At 40.3% G+C, this 14,282-nt stretch overlaps 1 protein-coding gene across 1 annotated transcript in view; it reads left to right on the top strand.

The window, feature by feature from the left end:
- Nucleotides 1–14,282, top strand: part of COL4A5 (collagen type IV alpha 5 chain) — a 139,588-nt gene that overhangs the window by 43,542 nt on the left and 81,764 nt on the right. Inside the window, exon 3 of the mRNA XM_058196543.1 lies at nt 2,401–2,460. Within this exon, the coding sequence (XP_058052526.1) occupies nt 2,401–2,460 (60 nt within the window). The remainder of the gene's footprint in view (nt 1–2,400; nt 2,461–14,282) is intronic.

The raw sequence follows: 14,282 nt of genomic DNA on the forward strand, positions 1-14,282 counted from the left end.
TTCTCCTCTCAATATTTCTGTGACTTTTCTGAATTGTCTTTTGGGGGTTTGGTGCTCTCTGAATTGTTTCTCTGTGAATTGTCTTCTTGGCAGTTGTCTGTCTATAAATTGTCCTCTTGGCAAACTTGAGGAGTGATGAATTTGGGACATTTTTGGATTTAAGTGAACTACTTTGCAACTATGAGTAGAAAGCTCCATCTATTGGCTAGAGATCAGGTTGCAACCTATTTCTTTTTTTTTTTTCATTTATATCCCGCCCTTCTCCGAAGACTCAGGGCGGCTTACAATGTATAAGGCAATAGTCTCATTCTATTTGTATATTTTTTTTACAAAGTCAACTTATTGCCCCCCCCAACAATCTGGGTCCTCATTTTACCTACCTTATAAAGGGTGGAAGGCTGAGTCAACCTTGGGCCGGGCTCGAACCTGCAGTAATTGCAGGCTTTGTGTTCTAATAACAGGCTTCTCTATTGCCTGAGCTATCCCTATTCTCTATTGCCTGAGCTATCTTATTATTAATATAAATTTCTTGCCGCTTTGCTGCATATTGTCCTCGTTTTTTACTGTCTAATATGAACAGCACTTTAAGACGCTTCTAATGCAAGTGATATAAAATGTGATACATAAACAATTTTCTCAAGAGAAAACAAATGTTGAACAATTCTGCCTGCTTCAGTTATGTAGTTATTTGATTGCTCTAATCATAACTTCCATGGCTGGCTAACGTATCTGCAACTCAGAGGCGATGGTGCAATATTTTGCTGCATGCCACTCTTCCAAAGGCAATATTTCTAGGAAGAAGAATTGGGCTACTGAAGACAGAAAACCTGGCCACAATTTTTTATTCAATTATAAAGTCATATTACAACTCAGAGTTCCTAAAAAAATGATTTTTGGATAATTATAGTACGTGCAAGTCTTTGCAAAGGGAAATGTTTTAATTAATTTTAAGGGTGTGTCCAATTAATTTGTTCTTCAAAAGTTATTACACGCAAGTATTTACCTGATGAGGCAGTCCCAGATTCTTGCAGGTATAGATAGTCCTTGACTTACAACCACAGTTGGGACCAGAATTTCCATGGCTAAGCAAGCACTTAACTCATTGTTAAGTGAGTCATATCCAATTTTACCCTTTCTTTCATAGACCTTTTGCTTCCAGCTGTGATAGATTGTGGTACCCAGAATTCCCTGTCCAGGAAGCTTATCTTGCAAGGGTCTATCAATATATATATGCTGCCTTTCATTTGGGATGATCTATATCAGGGGACTCCAACCATGGCAACTTTAAGCCTGCTGGCTGGGGAATTCTGGGAGTTGAAGTCCACCAGGCTTAAAGTTGGCAAGCTTGGAGTCCCCTGATATAGATCATCCCAAATGAAAGGCAGCATACAAGTGTGTGTGTGTGTTACCTGCATGATTGATTGAAGATCGGGATCAGCTCTTGCCCTGGGAAAATGCCATCTAATCTGCAGTCTGGCTGAAAGAACAACAGAAAGACAAGAATTCTGTTATAGTTATGTGTGATCAGTTTTTTATAGCAGGGATACCCAACTCTGGTAACTTTTAAGACCCGTGGATTTCAACTCCCAGAATTCCCCAGTCAGCCATGCTTGAAGCTGAAGTCCATAAGATGCCAAGGTTGGACACCCCTGATGTATAGTATCCGTCTCTCTTTGAGGTTGTACCTTAAATGTCTTGGGGAAGATGGGCTTTAAGAAGCCTCAGAAGAAGGAGATGCCTTCATGAAGGGGTTTATGGTTGGCAGTGCCAGGATTAGAATTAGGGGTAGGAGTAACGGGTGACAGCTCTGGGCATCTTTGAACAACACAGCTGTCTTGTGATGTTGTAATAGTTGTACTAGACCACAGGGATGCTGAAGTCTTTGAGGATGAGGAGAACAATGATATTAAAGAGCAGAAAGATGGATGATCAAAATAGGGAGTTTTTGAAGTGTTTAGAAACATGGAAGGAACCACATTGAGAATCTTGAGGACAGAAGACTTTGGTCTTGATAGGACAAAACCAGCAATTAGTTTTTTACTTAGAAGTGGGAAAACTGCCCTATTCTTGTATCTCTACAAAGCAGAAGTAACCAGCTCTTTTTCTACAGACCCACATATAGGTTGATAAGTGAATAATGTGTTTCCCCTCCTTTTATTAATGTAAACAGTTAAGTGAGCTTCATTGCTCAGTTATCATGAAATTGACTTTCTGTTTTGCAGACTGTAATTAGAATTATCTGCTTGCTTCTTGTTTGGTACACCTACCATGTTTAAAGTATGCTTAGTTCCACAATGAAGCATTCCAGAGTTGTGGCTCCCCGTTAACTTTTGAGGAGTAATTCTTCATATCCAAAGACCACTTAATATCTCATGCTGAGCTTCTTTCTCTCCCTTCTAGGCGTGCCATGGGTGTTCCTCAAGCACTAAGTGTGACTGCAGTGGGCAAAAAGGAGAAAAGGTGAGTCTGGAAGGAAGTGTATATTTGTGCATGGGGTCCCCAACCACCGGTTCATGGACTGGCACTGGGCCACAGCATGCCAGAAACCAGGCCCTGCATTCAAGCGAAGCCCCATCCATGGGATGTAGGCAGCATGCAAAACCACATCCCCTCTGGTCCGTGGAAAAACCTCTCTCCACAGAACCGATTCCTAAGGCCCAAAGGATTGGGGCCACTGTGCTAGACAGTCAACCTGAAGAACTGCTTTATGGATGTTTCTCCAGGAATCTCCAAACTTGGCAACTTTACCACTTGAGGACGTCAACTCCCAGAATTCCTCAGCTAGTAGTTGAAGTCCTCAAGTGGTAAAGTTGCCCAGTTTGGAGACTCCTGTTCTTGGCAAAACACATCAATGTATTTTGCATACATCAGTGGCCAATGGTTCTCCCATGGCTTGGAATGTCTTATAGCTTGCTAGAGACTGGTCTTTTCTCCACATCTCATAAGATCTTGTTGAATTCATCCTGAGATCTCTACAATCTCAAGCAAAAAACCTACATATCCTTTCACAGTCTTAACCAGTTTGCACACAAGGCTGCTAACACCTCGTGAAATTTCAGCTATTTTTATTTTTGTTTAGTTAATTTTTATTTCATCCTAGCGGTCTTTGAGTTCATCATGATACGTTCCATGCCTGTTCTTGTATATCACATTGTGAATTATATTTTTTTATTATGTATAGCTCTAGTATCAAGTTGGTACAGATAAACTTTATGGGCACATATGACCCGATTCACCCACCATGCTAATTCCTAATGAGGTTTAGTTTTGGATTAATGTTAAGGAGAAGCCAACTACAGTGGTTTGAAGACCATGACTGATGGCCTAGCATTGTATACAAAGTAAGGTAAGATAAAGGTTCCCCTCTCACATATGTGCTAGTCGTTGCCAACTCTAGGGGGCGGTGCTCATCTCCGTTACAAAGCTGAAGAGCCAGCGCTGTCCAAAGACATCTCCGTGGTCATGTGGCCGGCATGACTCAATGCCAAAGGCACACGGAACGCTGTTACCTTCCCACCAGAGGTGGTCCCTATTCTTTCTACTTGCATTTTTACGTGCTTTCAAAACTGCTAGGTTGGCAGAAGCTGGGACAAGTAACGGGAGCTCACCCTGTTACACAGTAGCACCAGGGATTTGAACCGCTGAGCTGCCGACCTTTCGATCAACAAGCTCAATGTCCTAGCCCCTGAGCCACCGCGTCCCCTTATATACAAATGTTATGGCTTATTCTGCAAAACATAATTACACAGAGCATGACATAACATCGTGTGTGAACCACATCACTGAACTGGAGAAATCAGCTTTTAAAGTGAATATTCACTAAAAGTCCTCCAACAATTAGCTGTTTGGATCTGAAATTCCAAGCTGACTTGAAGAGTTTGAGTTTCTTCTATAATTTGAGGCGCTGTTACAGTTTTAGCATCAGCCTAATTTGGACGCTCTCTTTTTGAAGCATGCTTTCAGGCCAAGCTATTTAGGAGGGGCACCTTTTTCTCGCCAGGTGCTCCACGGAATGAGGTCATAACTTGGCAAAGTGCTTGCTGAAGGTTCATGCAGATGTACCTTTGGCAAGGAAGAAAGGTTAAATGAGGTTGCGTTGCCAACAGCCCCAGATTTTCTGATAAAAATAAAGGCTGTTATAAGATTTACTGTTACGACACAATTTGGGACTGAGAAATTTGGAGAAAGCAAATAAGGTTACACATTATTGATGGGAATCTCAGAAGTTACTAAAACAGTTCTATGTGCATATTGGAATAAGACATATTTTATCTAAATGTGCAGATGAGTTCTGATGTAATTGACATCCTCCATCTGATATTATCCGATATTATTTGTTTTTAAAATTGATTGGGAGGGCATATTCATTTCTGACTTAACTGTCAAAAGTCAATTCAGTGCAGAGTCCGCACTTTTACATCTCCAAATGAAGGCTTCCAGCAGCCCTTACCCTTTAATTCTACCTATGGCTTTGTAGAAGGTGCTTTATATATAAAATTGAGGCAGGTCCTGTGCTTAGTGTCACAGCGTTGGGTGCATGTATCACATTTATGCTTAAAGCGATACGTGAACCTTTTACTGCTCCCATCATCCCTGATCATCAAGATTGGACAGATGGGTTTCAAAACCCCTTTTAGAATGGTTAACTGCAAGCTGTAGATTATTACAGGTAGTCCTTGATTTATGACCATAATTGAGCCCAACATTTCTGTTGTTAAGTGAGACGTTTATTAAGTATGTTTTGCCCCATTTTACAACCCTTCTTGCCACAGTTGTTAAGTGCATTACTGCAGTTGATCAGTTAGTAACACAGCTGTTAAGTGAACCCAGCATCCCCATTGACTCTGCTTGTCAGAAGGTCGCAAAAGGTGATCACATGACCTTGGGAGACAGCAATGGTCGTAAGTATGAGTCTATTGCCAAGCAGCTGAATTTTGATCACATGATCCTGGGGATGCTGCAAAGGTCGTAAGTCTGAAAAATGGTCATAAGTCACTTTTTTCAGTGCTGTTGTAACTTTGAATGGTCAATAAATTAACCTTTTGTACGTCGAAGACTACCTGTATTTTAAAAATGCCATCCATCATGAAACTAACATAATTAGGGAAAATATTTTTGTGGAGTTGCCTATTTGGTAAGAGTATCAATCCTTGAAGTATCAATCTATTTCAAAGAGGTCCTCCAGACCTGCTTTGCAAAGCTATTGGCCAGCTTGCTTCTAGAAGCAAAGAAAAGCCACCCTTAACTTTGGTTTGCTCTGCTTTCCAGCCACTTACAAGTGTGGGCAAGTGTCACAGGAATGTGCACCTTAGCCTTCTCCACTGGAGAAATCCTCTAAAACAGGGGTCTCCAACCTTGGCAACTTTAAGCCTGGAGGACTTCAACTCTCAGAATTCTGGGAGTTGAAGTCCACCAGGCTTAAAGTTGCCAAGGTTGGGGACCCCTGCTCTAAAAGATCTTGGGGCTTGGCATTTGTATCCTGTCAATCTTCTACCTTCTTGAACCAGATTCCTCCTAAGAGAAGATCCTTGTAGCTGCTCTCCAGGAAGAAGTGCTGCCCTCTGTTTTACCTGGGACATTGCTCATTCTTCATGCTCCTTGTTGAGGCACAGATTGTTCTCTCTTGCGCCACGTGCTCAGCATCCCAGTTCTTCAAGAAGTCTTCAGAAGTTCACATAGGTTTTGCTTGCTGGAGATCTCACATTTGTGTGCCCTGCTGGTGTCTTTTGGTTCTTTAATTCCAAAACAAACAAATGACCTTCAGAGAGAATTATCTGCCTGACAATCTTGAAGCTTAGCTACCCTACTTGGTTTGTGTGAATATAATTATTCAAGAACGTACCAAGAATTTGTTCATTTTCCTTACTTCCTAGCATATCCATCTCTCTCATAATGGATGATACAGTAGCCCTTGACTTATGACCACAATTGGGACCAGAATTTCCATGGCTAAGCAAGGTTAAGTGAATCATGCCCAATTTTACAATTTTGTTTAACCATAATTGTTAACCAAATCACAGCAGTTGTACCAAAGGTGCTTTTTCAGGAGGCAACTGGACTTTCTTGTTTTTCCCTTTGAAGAAGGGAAAGAAGCTTTGCAACCATGATCTGGACGACTGAGAATCTCTACAAAATCACAGCACTTGATAAGCAAAACATGTGATCATTAGGCAAATCCAGCTTTCCCCATTGTCTTTGCTTGCTGGAAACTGGCTGAGAAGGTCCCAAATGGCAATCATGACCCAGGATGCTGCAATGTTCATAAATACATGCTAATTGCCAAGCACCCAAATTCTGATCACATAACCATGGGATGCTGTGATGGTTGTAAGGACAGAGACCAGATATAAGTCACTTTTTTCAGTGCTGTCATAAGTTCAGATGGTCACTAAACAAAATGGTTGGCAGTTAAGCAAAAAGAAAATTTAAAATGGTTGTAAGTCGAAGACTGCCTGGGTTTGTATCTTAATAATACGCCAATTATTCCGTTGTATGCCTTTTTCAAAACATCAACTTCAAATGCTCTGCCTTCTTCATTTTGACCCAAATTCTGATCCCTTTAACCTAATTATTATTTTTTTTCCCCTCAAAGGAAAAAAAAAAGTTCTCTGTTTTTAAAATTGGTGCTTGATGTGCCATAAGTATCCCATTATAACCCATGATTCAGATTCCCTGGAAAGAGGCCAGAGTTATAATTTCCCCTTGAGAATTATCTGTGCTGTTCAAACTTGCAATGGTTTCCAAATCGAGGGAATTTATGTGCTTGGATTCCTTGTCCTTTAAATTTTTTTAAAAAAAACAGTCTCATCCAAGCTTTCAGGTTTAGGTTTGGACTTGTTTGAACCTTCTGTGAAGGCAGCAGGGCAAATGTTGGGGTCTTCTTTTTAAGGTGTTGGTCGCTTAGAAGCAGAATATTGAGAATTATACCCGCTGCCTTTTTATTCTTTTATCTTTATAAGTCTAAAGCAGTGAGTTGGGAGATTTGAACAGCCAACATGAGGGATTTACCTGAATTTGGAAGGTGAATTCTTATTAAGATTCCAGGCACTTTCTCCAATGTGTTCCCATGTGCAAGATGTTGCATTTTAATTCACATGGACCTTGGACTGCCTATAGCCGTTTCCTGGTGTCTTCAGTAGCTCTCTACTTCATGCAAGGATTAGGTAGGTATGAACAAATTTTGAGTGAGAAGCTATTTTTCACTGACTCAATGGGAGTCTCAGGATGTAGGTTTTTTAAGCCAAGTAGGATCTTAAAGAAAACTTCCAGAATGTAATATTTCAAGTGCTGGAATGATATCCAAGAGATGTAGTTTTAAGTTTATACTCAGCTAAAGAAGTTCACCATATGTCTTTCAGCCAGTTACTATCTCTTATCCCAACCTATCTTGCAAGCATGGGACAATGGAGGAAGGAATGCCGTGTCTGTTGCTTTGAGCTCCTATTAAGTAACAAACAATAACCCTAATAAAGATTAATCTACAATGCCAAACTTGATGTCTATCAAGTCCAATGTCCTAATACCAACCAGGTGTCCATTTGTGACTTGAAGACACAGTTCCCTTCCCCACTTGTATTTGGGTGAAAAGTCCCAGAATTTCCCAGCCAATGTGGCCTAACCTCATAGGGAGTTCTGGACGAGGGTCAAAGGAAACCAATTAGGGCAAAGTTGTGTTAGCCCAGTCCCAATATTAGTCTGTGGTATCTTATTTGTGGACTGCATATAAGGATTATGGTTGGTTGCTTTTTTTTAATTTGCATTTATATCCCGCTCTTCTCCGAAGACTCAGGGCGGCTTACACTATGTTAGCAATAGTCTTCATCCATTTTTATATTATATACAAAGTCAACTTATTGCCCCCAGCAATCTACCTTATAAACCTACCTTATAAAGGATGTATGTCCTCACGAATTGTTTGATTGCTTTCTTGTTCCTCAATCTTGGGCCTTGGGCCGGTTTAGCTCAGGCTGGTAAGGCCTGTTATTAAGAACACAAAGCCTGCAATTACTGCAGGTTCGAGCCCGGCCCAAGGTTGACTCAGCCTTCCATCCTTTATAAGGTAGGTAAAATGAGGACCCAGATTGTTGGGGGGGCAATAAGTTGACTTTGTAAAAATATACAAATAGAATGAGACTATTGCCTTATACACTGTAAGCCGCCCTGAGTCTTCGGAGAAGGGCGGGGTATAAATGTAAACAAAAACAAAAAAACAAAAAAAAAATCTGTTTTTGCAAAAGGAGCAAATTTTACTTAAATCTGCTCACCATAAAAATATTTTGAGGCACCTGAATATGGTGGGAGGTTAGGCTCCTTGCTGTCACTTTCTTTATTTACATAAGATTAACCATGGCTTGTTTCAGGAAGACCGAAATATAAATTAGGCTGATAGTTGCTTTCTATTGAACTGACAGTTTGAATCAATTTGATTCAGCAAATCAATTTGACAATTCAAACTGAAAAACAGATGCTCAAACTGAACTGACAATCCACTTAGATCTTGGATGATTCAATCATCTTTATCCTAAATCATGGCTTGAAAACCACAATTAATTATAAATCAAATGATAACAGAGTTTGCCTTGGGTGCAACATGATGTGTGAATCCAGTTCTGAATCTAAGATAGCCCTCACATGTGAATTAAGCCTGGAAAAACTAGTGGGTGAACACACATGCTGCCATCTGGTCTGAAATGGTATAGGCTAGGTTCTCCAGCTTGAACCCAAAGTTGGACTAGAAGATCTCCAAGGTCCCTTCCAGCTCTATTCTGATTGATCGATCGATTGATCTTAGTGTTCCATACATACTTCTTTAAGTTTTATGTTTCAGAATTTTCTGGACCTTGACCTGTCATTATTGGGGTCAATAGAAGCTGAGATTCAGAGTTAAAGCTAAGTAGTAAATTTAAGTAGTGGACTTAAATTTCACTTTCTGAAATTCCTTCCTTGCAAATTTCATTGCACTGAAATGCAATACAGGTAACAAAACACATCCTTGCTTTGGATTTACTATGTCTGAATGCAACCCAAAGTACACATCATAGTCAACCCTTAACTATCTTGGAACTGTTAGAGTTGGCCAGATCCATTTCCGATATTATGTGCACATAAAAGGTTTCGTATAACAATTTCCCCTCCCCCCCCCCTCTCTCTCACATACACACACACACACATAAATGGGTTGCTCAGATTCGCAACCTTGTCAGAAGGTTCCTAGTCAGAAACTGTTTCCAATAGTAGGCTGAACTTTTTCCCAGGTTGCATCCTCCACAACACACATTTCATTTTGACACTTGAACTAGTGCATCCTCATGGTGTGCAAAATGTTTTGATTTTGTAAATGCTGCAAGCTTGAAACCCCATCTTGAACTCTGACCAACTCTCTGAGCTGCTAGAACAATGTGAGCAAAACTCAGAAGAACATCTCTAGTACAGTCTGAACAGCATCCTAATGTTTCCCCTTAAGGTCAGAAAAAACTTGCTTCAGGCTTAAAATGTCTTGAATTTGAAATGTTTGGCTCACTGCCTAATTGCCAATAACAAACGTGATTTTTTTTTCACATTGACTATTATACTTGGTCAGAAATGGGTTGCATTTGATTTGGGTTAGCTCAGAGGGATCCAGCCAATGAACCACACTTGGCCCTGAACCTAAATTGAAGAGCTGAAATTTAGTGGCACGTTGCTATTATAATGCTGATAGGATTTCAGAAATTTTTTAAACAGGAACCCAATAAAAGAGGTGAATTAACTCCTCCCAAATTTTTAAGTCACTTGTTTTACAAAAGTAAAAATCTCTTTGAAGTTTAGCTAGATTCTGGTTTGTACTTCTTTTTTGCAGCAACATGGCTGTAGTTTGTCACTGTCATTTGCTGTGATGCTTGTTTTGAATTCTCATTCTAGCCTACAATCCTAGTCTCCATCCAGATATTAACCAGATCTGACCCTGCGTAGCTTCCAGACAAGGTTAGCTTGGCATCTCTGCTTTCTGGCAACTACAAACTCCCTTAAACTAAACTTGACTGGTGATTTCTTGGAATTGCCCATCTAGTTTCCTTGGCAACACTACAGAAATGAAATGCTTTTTCTGCAATGTTCTATTAACTTTCCAGTCTAGACTACAAGCTCACCATTCCCTTGTGACCATTTGTCTAATTATCAAGGCCCAGCCTCCTTAATTTTTTAAGATTGGCCAAGGCTCTGGGCCTTGCCATCTAGTTGCCACCTGCTTTATTATTCTTGTCCAAAACACTAGAAAAAATGAATTCACGTTTCGAGTCCTCTCTCTTTGGGGACATCCCAGTCATGTCATAGAAGGTAATGGCTCAAGTGGCTTAATGACACTTGAGATAATAACATAACCTAATAACAGAGTTGGAAAGGACCTTGGAGGTCTTCTAGTCCAACCCCCTGCCGAGACAGGAAACCCTACACCATTTCAGACAAATGGCTATCCAACATTTTCTTAAAAACTTCCAGTGTTGGAGCATTCACAACTTCTGCAGGAAAGTTGTTCCACTTATTGATTGTTCTCACTGTCAGGAAATTTCTCCTTAGTTCTAAGTTGCTTCTCTCCTTGATTAGTTTCCATCTGATGATCTCAGCTCCGGCAGTTCAAACCCTTTCACTTGCAAGTATAGATAGATAGGTACCACTTTGGTGGAGAGATGAGCTGGTGCTCTGTGCAGGTAGGCAGATTCTTGATAGCTCTGAACCTTCCCGGTTGTGGCACCTACTTGCGAGGCAGCTCTAGGAAGGGAGGGGGGCCTTGGGTAATGCTGCAGGAAAAGCCTGTCTTTCTCTCTGGTGTGAAGCCAGCTCCCCCTCCTGTAGTGCACCTTGGTAAGTGAGCAAGTGTGTCCTACAATAGCACTCTGCAATAACATTTTGATCTCCTCACCACTGTAACAACACCATATGTTAATAATTATAACAGCCATGTCCTCTTTCTTTGAACAAAGAGAGAGATAAAACTTGTCTTCCTAGCATTGATGTGTATGTATGTATCCATGCAATGTTTTCAGCCTATGCTGTACTCCAGAGAAAAGATTGCCCAAACGAATAGATAGAGATTCTTGTAGATACTAATTCATAAACTATGAATTAGAAATTGACAGAACCTCTCTGTTTATTGGACTTTTCCCCTTCTTTCAGATGGCACAGTTAATGGAAATAGGTTTTGATCTTGCTTCTGGTGTGCTTCACTGAAAACAGACCCTCAGCAGGAAACAACTGTGCTGCTATCCACAGTGTGTGATGCAAATAGAATATAACAAATGTTGCATTGCTGTTCCCCCTTCAGCAGTTCTCAGTCAAGCTAATGAAAGAGAACTTACTCTCAAAATTCCTTCCAGTGAATAAAACTTTCATAGAAATTCTTCTAAGTGGGAATAAGTTATTTTTCAGTGGTTAGATTACCAAGGCACGTATATGTGGGGGTGTGGGAGAGAGGGAAAGAGTGAGAGAATGTCCTATTTTTCACAGTCCATCTTCAGGCATGTTTTCATTTAACCTGCCAAAAGGGCATCCCAGGGGCCTTTTCAGAAAGGGGAAAGATGGACAACCAGGGTAGATTCTGATGTACTTGGTGACCGCAAGTCTCATGCAAAGTAAGCTAAAGAAGGAAACGAAGCCAGTCCATTAGGATCGTACAAAATCAAACATTCCAGGATGAAACACATCAGTTTGGGGCTAGGCTGCCTCCAAAAGACACAATCTGTTTCTGGTTTGGGGAGATTAACTTCTGGAAAACCTGCCAGCCCACCCCCAGCTCAGCTGTCTTGGCATAACAATTTAGTGGAAAAGCAGAACCTTCTGGACTTTGTAAGGACATTGTCTCCTCCAAAAGAGTTGGACTTGGATAGATGGACTTGATTGCAGCAGCAATAAGTGTACCATTGAGAGCCCTAAAAGACCAGAGTGAGCCAGGTCAAGGTGGAGAAATGTGCCCATGTCATTAAGAGTTGATACCTGCTTGACAGCACTTAATCAGACCAAGATCATTTCTTATTTGTATGTACACCGAGAGCTTATGCACCGGAGACAAATTCCTTGTGTTTCCAATCATACTTGGTCAATAAAGAATTCTATCCTATATCTATCTACTTACCTACCTATCTATGTATCAAATATCTATCTATCTATCTATCTATCTATCTATCTATCTATCTATCTATCTATCTATCTATCTATCTATCTATCTATCTATCTATCTATCTATCTATCTATCTATCTATCTTACAAAGATAATAAGATAGATAGATACTATCTATCTATCTAGATACTTACTAAGAAACTTTCTCTTTCTAAGCTGTATCCAACTGATTGACTGCAGGATAATACAGATAGTCCTTGACTTACAACCATTTGTTTAGTGACTGTTCAAAGTTACAATGGCTCTAAGAAAGTGACTTATGACCATTTTTCACACTTAACAACCATTACAGCACCCTCATGGTCACATGGTCAAACTTCAGATGCTTGGCAACTGACTCATATTTATGATGGTTGCAGTGTTCCCGGGTTCATGTGATCACCTTTTGTGACCTTCTGACAAAGTCGATGGGAAAGCCAGATTCACTTAACAACTGTGTAACAAACAACTGCGGCAAGAAAGGTTGTAAAATAGGACAAAACTCAACAAATCTCTCACTTAGCAACAGAAATGTTGGGCTTAATTGTGGTCATAAGTCAAGGACTACCTGTGTATTGCAGAATCCTTACAGGTTTCCTGCTGGACTGAAGTGAGATCTGACTTGCAGCTTTCCAGGGAAAGAAAAATTTAACCACTATATTACCATTCAAATTTTGCTGCACTTTGAATGCTGGTGAGCCAGAAAAGCATCTAGATAAATGAGGTGGCTGAGAATAGTTTTAATACCTTGATTATCATGGGTCCATTGTCCTCCTGTGCATCTCAGTCCAGAGCCAAGAGAAGAAGAATTTATAAGTGGTTGGTAATAACTTTAATAAAATAACAAATCGGCAACTTATGATTCTGGCTGCAGCCTTTTGCACGGTATGGGTAAGGAAGAACATTGTGATGAGCCTGAGAAAGAAGAGAAGGTTATTTTGACATCAGCAATCAGCAGAGGGAAGATCTTGTCAAAGGTTTATTTCTGAAATGGCAGTTGACCCTGGGTTGCAAAGACTAGGGAGAAATCTTTAGAGACTCCACCTTAAAAAACTTGCTAATAAAGGAGATGTGGAAGTTCCTGCCACAGTGCCCAAGTTTTCAGTTTATAAGGTAAAGGTTCCCCTCGCACATACGTGTTAGTCGTTGCTGACTCTAGGAGGCGGTGCTCATCTCCGTTTCAAAGCTGAAGAGCCAGCGCTGTCCAAAGATGTCTCCGTGGTCATGTGGCCGGCATGACTCAACGCCAAAGGCGCACGGAACGCTGTTACCTTCCCACCAAAGGTGGTCCCTATTTTTTTCTATTTGCATTTTTACGTGCTTTCAAAACTGCTAGGTTGGCAGAAGCTGGGACAAGTAATGAGAGCTCACCCCGTTACACGGCAGCCCTAGGGATTCAAACTGCTGAGCTGCTGACCTTTCGATCGACAAGCTCAACGTCCTAGCCCCTGAGCCACCACATCCTTTTTTTAGTTTATATTGTAGCCCTAATTCTTGCATTAATCCATCTTCCTGAAATGTATTTATTTTATTTTTATCTAAGAAAATTTATCTCTAAGATATATCTATTTTAATATATCTATTCAATCACTGTAATTCTTGAGCTGGTGGTACTTCGCATAGATTAAGCCATGAGTCTGTTTCAATTCATCCCATTATTCTACTCTAATACAGAAAATTCTTAAAGTGCATATAAAAACAAAGCCAGAAACTTTTCTTTTGGGTTTAATGGATGGAAAAAGACTTGGGGGGAAAATGGAACTTTGATGTTATGTATGTTGATAGCAGTAAGACTACTTGGGCAGTTTGATTCCCACCATGGACGAATGGCTGCAAAAGTTGTTGGAGTTAGCAGAGATGGCTAAATTGACTGTTTTGATCAAAGAAAAAACATATTTTTGTTTCTATTTGGAAACAGCTTGTGGACTTTGTAATTTGGGTGGGGGAAAAATGAAATGTTGATTTTGGGTTTTTACTGATTAGATAGATTTGTTGTTATAAAAATGGCTAATTTATATTATTATGGAAATGTAAAAAAGTTGAGGTTTGATATGTCTTATTCCACTGCACCAGAGGGAGACGGAAGTCAACGTCTTTTTTCCTTTTTCCCCTTCTTTTCTACGCTTCTCTCTTCTCCTTTCCCTCCCTTTTG

Source organism: Ahaetulla prasina, chromosome 11 (genome assembly GCF_028640845.1).
Source record: "Ahaetulla prasina isolate Xishuangbanna chromosome 11, ASM2864084v1, whole genome shotgun sequence".
NCBI lineage: Eukaryota > Metazoa > Chordata > Lepidosauria > Squamata > Colubridae > Ahaetulla > Ahaetulla prasina.